Source organism: Sinocyclocheilus anshuiensis, unplaced genomic scaffold (assembly GCF_001515605.1).
Source record: "Sinocyclocheilus anshuiensis isolate Anshui unplaced genomic scaffold, SAMN03320099.WGS_v1.1 scaffold627, whole genome shotgun sequence".
Taxonomy (NCBI): Eukaryota; Metazoa; Chordata; class Actinopteri; order Cypriniformes; family Cyprinidae; genus Sinocyclocheilus; species Sinocyclocheilus anshuiensis.
Genome location: NW_015549703.1, coordinates 916,219 through 925,216, shown reverse-complemented (window position 1 = coordinate 925,216; position 8,998 = coordinate 916,219). Strand labels below are relative to the sequence as shown.

At 36.0% G+C, this 8,998-nt stretch overlaps 2 protein-coding genes across 6 annotated transcripts in view; both read right to left on the bottom strand.

Annotated features, from left to right (window-relative positions):
• Positions 1–3,777, bottom strand: part of LOC107660605 (BRCA1-associated RING domain protein 1-like) — a 40,377-nt gene extending 36,600 nt beyond the window's left edge. For 2 of the 5 annotated variants that reach the window (XM_016449960.1, XM_016449962.1), the window contains exons 1-2: positions 3,715–3,771; positions 3,414–3,461 (exon numbers count right to left, since the gene is read on the bottom strand). The gene's annotated coding sequence lies outside the window, so the exon portion shown is untranslated. Of the gene's footprint in view, positions 1–3,413; positions 3,462–3,714 lie in introns of all 5 variants that reach the window. The other 3 variants (XM_016449959.1, XM_016449963.1, XM_016449961.1) reach the window with 2 other exon arrangements.
• A 2,046-nt stretch (positions 3,778–5,823) lies between these two features.
• Positions 5,824–8,998, bottom strand: part of LOC107660608 (uncharacterized) — a 65,894-nt gene continuing 62,719 nt past the window's right edge. The window contains exons 67-72 of the mRNA XM_016449967.1: positions 8,681–8,815; positions 8,225–8,328; positions 7,207–7,299; positions 6,929–7,034; positions 6,436–6,573; positions 5,824–6,096 (exon numbers count right to left, since the gene is read on the bottom strand). Of these exons, the coding sequence (XP_016305453.1) occupies positions 5,995–6,096; positions 6,436–6,573; positions 6,929–7,034; positions 7,207–7,299; positions 8,225–8,328; positions 8,681–8,815 (678 nt within the window). The 3' untranslated portion in view covers positions 5,824–5,994. The remainder of the gene's footprint in view (positions 6,097–6,435; positions 6,574–6,928; positions 7,035–7,206; positions 7,300–8,224; positions 8,329–8,680; positions 8,816–8,998) is intronic.

The following is an 8,998-nucleotide window of genomic DNA, read 5'->3' as shown; positions in this document are numbered from 1 at the left end:
AATAAGTACTAAGGGTGTGTTCACACTTGTCATGTTTGGTTTGATTAAAACGAACTCGGTGCGATTGCTCTGTTAGTGCGGTTCGTTTGAGTAAGTGTGAACGCTGCCATCCGAACTCTGGTGCGCACCAAACAAGTGGACCGAGACCGCTAAGAGTGTGTTCACACTTGTAGTTCGGTTCGTTTGGTTCATTTGGTCCGGCCCAAAAAGGAAAATTATACATTTGGTCTTGGTCCGCTTAGCGTTCACATTGGCATTTTTGACAGCGAACCTAAAGACACCAAACCTAAAAGCATAGTGATACGTTCACAACCTGATTTGTCGGCTTGAATGATGTGTATATCGTGACGGAACTCACCGAAAACCCCAAACAAAAGATGCGTTAAACTTAAACACACCTAATGCCGTCTGCTGGACTAAGCACGCTCATTCTTGCGTGTACAAATAATTTTATCTTCACCACCTGCAAAGTCACAAGGAGCTCATAAAAGGCACTTTACCTCATCGTTGTTCCATGGTTGCCCTCTGCTCATTTTGTTTTGGTTACACCGTGTCGTCTATGATGTAATTAAGAAACTATATGGCTTTTGAAAGTGAAAGATTATATATTAAATATAGATTATTTTTAATACATACAAAATATATAATATATAATATAAATGAAACATAAATAAATAATAATATATAAATAATAATAATAACAATTACAGTTGTGGCCAAAATTGTTAGAACAGTTGACAGATCTGAAAATATTGACCTTTTTTTTTTAATCCAAAACATGGTCTTTTCTGCTAGAGCTGCTGGATAAGGGACGCTCCCCATCCATGCTCAAGGTCTATGTAGCAGCTATAGCGGCTTCCCATGCTCCTATAGCTAGCCAATCAGTGGGCGAGAACAACTTAGTTGGTTCGTTTGGTTCATTTGGTCTGGACCAAAAAGGAAAATTATACATTTGGTCCTGGTCCACTTAGCGTTCATATTGGCATTTTTGACAGCGAACCTAAAGACACCAAACCTAAAAGCATAGTGATACGTTCACAACCTGATTTGTCGGCTTGAATGATGTGTATATCGTGACGGAACTCACCGAAAACCCCAAACAAAAGATGCGTTAAACTTAAACACACCTAATGCCGTCTGCTGGACTAAGCACGCTCATTCTTGCGTGTACAAATAATTTTATCTTCACCACCTGCAAAGTCACAAGGAGCTCATAAAAGGCACTTTACCTCATCGTTGTTCCATGGTTGCCCTCTGCTCATTTTGTTTTGGTTACACCGTGTCGTCAAATCACGTCGCATAGCGTCGCATCTTGTCATTACTTCCCGTTTTTAGTTCGTTTAGAAGTATTTGGTCCGTTTTGCGTTCATATATCATTCGAACCGCACCAGAGTTTGTTTGGAAATTTGTTTGGTGCGTACCAGAGTTCGGATGGCAGCGTTCACACATGCTCAAATGAACCGCACTAACAGAGCAATCGAACCAAACATGACAAGTGTGAACGCACCCTAAAAAGATGGGTCTCGGTCCGCTTCCAAACGAACTCTGGTGCGGTTTGAATGATATATGAACGCAACACGGACCAAATACTTCTAGACGAACCAAAAACAGGAAGTAATGACAAGGTGCAACGCTATGCGACATGATTTGACGACACGGTGTAACCAAATCAAAATGAGCAGAGGGCAAACGTGAAGCAACGATGAGGTAAAGTGCCTTTTATGAGCTCCTTGTGAGTTTGCAGGTGGTGAAAATTAAACTACATATACACACAAATGTCAACGATTCTGTGTTTTTCTGTCAGTATGGGGTGCTGTGTGTACATTAATGAGGAAAAAAAATTAACTTAAATGATTTTAGCAAATGGCTGCAATATAACAGTGTGAAAAATTTAAGGGGGTCTGAATACTTTCCGTACCCACTGTATGTATGTGTGTGTGTATATATACATATATATACAAACACATTATATATATAGACACTATATGGTTTTTGAAAGTGATACTTCTGTTAACCAAGGTACCTTTTAAATGATCAAAATTAAAGTGAAACCATAATAAATGAGCAAAATACAACCGTTTGAAATAATGGCTTTGTAACTCAAAGGCAATGTAACTTTGTAACTGTATTTGTAAAGAAAAGCCCCATTTTGAGCAGCCAATAGTGCAACCCTGCAAGATCATTCTTTAAAAAAGTACTGTAATGTATTAATTTATTACTAAAGTATCCTTTTTTATTATCTCAGTGCAGTTAAAAAGGTTGTGCTACTTATTGAAGTGTAGAAACTGCAACAAAATTTTTGTTTTTTGAGTATTGAGCACACTCGCATTTGTGAAGTCGAATTTTGGCTTCAAAAGGGCTGTAAAGAAACAGCTTTCCCTATATGCTCATCAGTCTATTGTACATTTGAGAGATAAAGGCCATCGCATGTACCACCTCCTTGAAAGAAGAAAGCAAACTGTATTTAACCAGGACAGAGAGTGAAGTGGACAGCCCAGATGCACAACACTGCAGAAGGCAAGAACTTCAGAGTCTCTAGCTTGAAAAACAGACTCCTCACTGATGCTCAGCTGGCAGCTTCAATGAACAGCACACACCAAACACCAAGTTTCATCTGCAACACTGAAGAGAAGACTCTGAGGCGCTGGCCTTTTAAGAAGAGTTTCAAAGATAAAACCACATCTGAAGCTGGCAAATCTGAAGAAAAGGGTAGAATTGGGAAAATAACTTAAAAACTGGATGGTAAATGATTAGAAAAGAGTATTATGGGAAGGTGAATGCAAGTTTGAGATGCTGAAAGTTAATGAAAAGGGCCCTAACAAGCCAAAAACACCTGTATAGGAAGTGCTGCAGAAAGCGTGAGATGAATCATTATATGAATATCTAGTAAACTTTTAGTATTCTTCTAAACTGACTGCTGAAATGCGCCTGCTTACAGGGTTGCCAAGTTTCCAAAACAAATCCCGCCCAATTGCTACTCAAAACTAGCTTTAAAAATCGCGTTCCGGGGGGTAAAATACACGTTTTTTGGCGGGGCTCCCCTTGTAAAATATCGCATAAATATTCGGCAAATTTCACGTTATTGGGGTCGCTTCAACCCGTGGACATGAAAGCAACTGGGGCAAGTTAACGGTGTTAAAGTAGCCAAATTCCGAGGGAAAACTGCGAACTTGGCAACACTGCCTGATTTGCTGTCACTGTTGCACATAGAGGATACTTTGATGAAAAGTAACTAAAATAAAGCTTGCATTAATTTCATTGCGATTGCATTGTTTATTAAATACAGTTCATTTGACATATTCATGTCATAGACCAGAAAACGCTGCAATTTATAAATAAACTACGGATTCAGATAAGCATTATGCGAATCAATAAAATCAATGGCAGCGACAAACATGTCTAATTTACTTTACCTGCAAAGTATATGTTCAAGGCACACCGGCTCTCTCATAAGGGATGAGCTGCAAAAATAAACCAAAATGACTTGGACTGGGCAGTTTTTGGCGTGTTCAGACGTCAGAACCAGGATGTCTGAACTGCTTTCATTATGAAACTAAGCATAGCTGCCATTAAACACAGCAAAAAAGCGCCTCTCTAGTCCTGGTTCATGTCACAGGGTTTGACCGTATGACAGAATTATCTTTCTTGATCCATAATAACAAAGCAAGAGAGCGATTACAGTATTTCTTACAGACTTGTTTTTAACTTACAGACCTGTTTTGAAGTTCACGGCACGCGGAAGCGAAGGGGAGGAGCTTAGCGAACTTTCACTCTGATTGGTCAACTGGGGTTTTGAAGTGCTGCGCTTTACTTATATTTACACAAATATAGAAGTTCAATATAAAGCATCCGAAATGTTTTAGAATAAAAACTTCTATGCATGATATATTTTATCCTATATGTACTGTAAGTCATACATGGATAAAGATAAAATATTATTTTATCCAATAGCTTTTAGATGGAAATCTTATTAGCTTGTTTTTCTTTTATCACAATATTGCAATTAAGTGAATATATGGGTTAATACATAACTGCATAATTTCTATTACTACTATTTAAAAAAAAGGGGAATTTTGTTAACAAATAAAATCAAAATATTTTATAAAAGCATGATGTCTCGATAATTTTCAGTTATTAGAGTTAACTTCCATGGGTAGTGTGTAATTGATTTATTTTACAATAGTACAAGTGATTTTAATCATTTCCATTTTAATTTACTTCTTGTATAATTCAAGTACAGTTTCTAACCCTATACCTATTTCAGTCCAGAAATTTGTCAAATTTGCTTTGAAAATACATCTGTAAAATGTAGTGGAGATATTTAGCTTTAAAATGCTACTGTGTGAGGGGTTAAAAATTTGGATGGATGGATGGATGGAAAAGACAGAACAAGCCTGAAATGCAGTCTGAACATTGGATAGTTCATAATTTCCACAGCGCTCAATTTTCTATGCAAAGAAATTGCATATCTCAACTCATGACATAAAGAACCAATTGCACTACATTCAATAAGACAAACGCTCAACAACTGCATTTGAAAAATAGCTTTAATGTAAAAATAAGCTTGGTACATTTTTAAAAGAGGAACTGTGCCTTGAAGCAGACAGAGGAAAGGGCCGATGAAATATTTAGTACATTCTTGCACAAGAGATGTGCCTTCAGAGAAAATATTAATGAGAGTGAAGATGTGCAGACATTGAAGAATCATTTATATCTTGGAGCCAAAAAGGTCTTTGTGATTTATATCAACCCCAGACAAGAGCTGCATCGATGCAGCCAGCAGTTTAAGAGGATGGACTCTTCACTCTGCATACATATTTAATTATGTATTGAGTAAATTATTTATGTTTTGATTAATATATAATATATATATATATATATATATATATATATGGTAGATTTTCTATAAATATATAAAACATTTTTTTACAAGACAAAAAATGCAAATTCACTTTTTTCACTCGCTAAATTAATCTACTACTACTGTGAAGTGTTTTCATTTCAATAAAATATTGCAAAACACAAGGCTGTATAGAAATTTTTTATTTAGCTGATTATTTATTTATAAAACCATTATTAATCATTTTTACCATGGTAACACCTGATGTACGCGTGCACAGATGGCAGTTGTGTGATTCAGTCAGATGGTGAATTATTAATCCAGTGTGTCTTAAAAGAATTTGTTTTCCTGTCTCTAGGAGGAAGTGAAATGTCACGGTTCCATATTTAGACGCAGCTAGATATTTTGTTTTGAAAATGGAACAAATATCAGAGTGGAGAGGTCAGACGGGTGAAGAGGTGGAAAGCGGGTCGATGACGCCAGATCCCCGCTGTACATCCTTCCCAACATGGGGTTGACAGTTTGCATTCGCCAAGAACAACATGCAAATGGACAAATGCATTTCTGTCTTCACTCATGTTCTTCAGAAAATCAAAATAATATGTTAATAAATTGTATAAATATTCATATAATTTATTAATATAGATTGTTGTACTTTTATTTATGTTTTGATTAATATATAATATATATATATATATATATATATATATATGGTAGAGCTAATCAAATTTCAAACAATTTAGTAAATAAATGACTTAATTTTCTTTGATAAGCAGCAGAGTTGTTTGATGACAAATGAAAGACTAATGGATTGCATCAAACTATGTAAACTAATGTAAACTCTGCATATGAACCCTTTTAAGGTGATACAAATAGCAACAAACTTCCATAAGAAGTTCCTTTAATGTTGAGCAATATTTGAGCCCAAGTTTGGAAGAGCAGAAAGAGTTAATTAACACCTAATTATTCATATAAATCCTTCATAATTATCCATAAGGTATTTGGTGACTTCATTATTTAATACAAAATAGATTTTTTTTGTCTTTCATAAAAATCACAACACCAAAATATGATATAGCCTATAAAAGATTTCCTATGTATTAAATTAATATCTTTTTGAGGTTAATTAAATCCCATAATGTGCAAGTATTTCATCAGTCCAACGCATTGTACGAGTCTAGACTGTCAATGTCCGTTCCTTCAGTGACTTCCTGTTCGTCTGTGTTCGTCTTCCCCATGGCAAAGTTAATGAAAACCTAAAGAGACAAGTCAAGACAATCATTTAGTCACCACATCACTTTGTCTCTTTTCATTTCTTTCCTTCCTGGCCACTAAACATTCAAGAACTACTCACTTGTTTACTCTTTAATTTGTATTTTGGTCTGTTCCTCACACATCGACTTCAAAAGGTATACAATATTGTGTAAGGACTACTTTTATGTGTCTGTTAAATCTTGACAAATCACTATGAACTGTAGTTGTATGGAAAAGAGCTGTGTGAAAATTCTTCAAACAAATAGATCTCCCTTTGTGTTCCACAGAACAACAGCATGAGGGTAAATAAATAATGCCCAAAAACATCTTATGCATCTTACCTCATCCAGAGTGGTCTGGCTGACTGAGAAGTGTTTGATTTGCAGTACAGCCTTGTTGGACTCTAACAGACCAAAGATTGAAGCCACACCACCGGGAGCAACAGGCACGTGGTACTCCACCATATTTGAGTGATGATCCTTTATGAACAGAACATGGACAATGTTAACTTTTAAAATCCACTTTAAGTGCTCACTGCTCACATCATAAATTTGTAAGATTTTCTTCCCCTTTAGGGCTACTAATAATGTAAGTACGTTGTTTTTTTTTGTCCCAAAAACAGGCATAATTACATTTTTATGACCATTTCCACACTCTGACCCATGAACCTGCTGTTTTAAGTTTGCTGCTGTGCCTTCAAGGCTTTTCAGTAAACATCCTATTTCTATTTGAAATGAGATATGGCATATTGCCGTCAAGTCAATACACCGTACTTTTCAATAACTTGAACTTTTCAATAACTTTAACTTCATTATGATGTGCTCTGTTTCTCACCTTCAGGCACGTGCTGGGGAAATTCTGCTGCATGAAGTTACTGATCATATCTACATCGCAGGAGGCTTCAGCTAAGTACATCTTCACCGTGAATCCTTTACCAAACCTGTCAGAAGTACAGAGATTATTTTATCACCAGGGACAAAATTATGAAGTGTCTGCAGGAGATATCAGGCTCTAGAGCAACAATACGTGTGTGGAAAACAAAAGGAGACGTGAGAACCATGAAAAATAATTGGTAGGAGGAAACACAGGATACAGAAAGATAAACCACTGACCTGTTTTTGATGTGCTGTAGGGAGCCGAGACATCTGAACTGTCCTTTTACCATTATAGCCAGACGGGTGCAAAGGGCCTCACACTCCTCCATGCTGTAGGACACAAATACATACTGCTGAAACTCTCCGTTCAACTTTCTCAAACCCATCAAAACTGACAAAAACTTTCTGTAGAAAAGCACCATACTTATTACAAACAGCATAAGATATACATAGCATCTTAGTATATAATATATCACTGTCTTTAAACTTCAGATCTTTTTAAAATCTATTTGCAGTTTCAGGCAATTCTTCATAAAGCCAGTAGTTAAAAGTTTGTCTTAAACTTTCATTGTATCTAGTTTCCACAGATAACTGAATACAGAAGCCCACTATAAAGGAAAAATAAAACAAAAAAAGTAATACAAATTCTAGGACTGTCAAATACATAAAAAAAGAAGAAGAAGAAGAAGAAAAAAAACAATATATATATATAAACATTTACATTTACTACATTTTTGTAATGTCAAAACAATGGTTAAAGGTAATATGTTTATATATACTACTATTTACTACTATATACATACATACATATACTGTATATACTTAAAGTGTAAAATGTTTATTTCCAAAAAAAAAATTTAAATTCTGCATTTGTTATAATATGTAATGTTTAATCTTCATACAGTTTTGTGAAATACAAATGCATTTGAATAGAAATTCAAAGATATTTCTTCAATACATATATCTAACATCTAAAAGAGGGTTCCTTAGAACAATGACAATATAAAGGCCAGTTACTGTCTTAATAAAATTATGCTTAATATTTGTCTCAGTGCAAATAGGTCTGTATACAGTACATGAAAATATTTAGCTGCCTTTATAATTTACAAAAGATGTCCTTCATATTTGTATGTTCTTAGTATCAAAAAGCTTGAAAACCCCTGGTCTACGAGACTCAGTTTTGCCTTAATGCGTCATTACTACCACCTATTTGTTTGGAGGAGCCGATGCAGCGTGAGTCAGGAGCGATCATTACCTGTGTGATGTCAGGACCACAGCACATTTGCCCATCACTTGCTCAGAGATGATCTTCCAAAGGTGACGTTTGGAACGCGGGTCCATTCCAGAGCTGGGTTCATCCTGAGAGGTTCGAGGAGACATGTACAGTAAGAAACACGTGGGATGTTTCTCTGCGCTTATAGAACAAAAACCTAATGCAAAACCCACACACTCTCCAGGTAAATGCAATCGTGCAATGCACCGAGCCAAAATTTTAAGTCAGAATAACTGATATGCTATGAGACTTTGGCCAAACAGCACACCAACGCATTTCAGAAGTGTTTGTAACAAGTGTGCAACATTTTACCCATTCAAACCCCTCTGAGCAAACACTCAAGACAACATGCAATACAGTGATTTATAGTGTAGCTGTATGACTTACTAAACAGTAACTAGTCTCAGCTTGGTAGGATAATGTGCATTTTTTGCTCACCAGGAGAAGGATCTGAGGGTTTCCGATCAGGGCCAAGGCTGTCGACAGCTTCCGGCGTGTTCCGCAGCTGTAGCTCTCACTTGTGTTGTGTCTGTGGTAATTCAGCTCCAACTTTTTCAACAGATAGTTCACAACCTGGAGAGAAAAGACAGCATGGTAATGAGAAAGCAGATCATTTGATCTTTACATTTTCTAATTATTATTATTATTATTATAAACAAGCACAGCAAGCCAAGCCATTGTAAATTGCGATTTTTATTCAGAAAAATCCCAATTGTATTCAACCCCCCCCCCCCCTTATAGTTTACTGAGAACTTA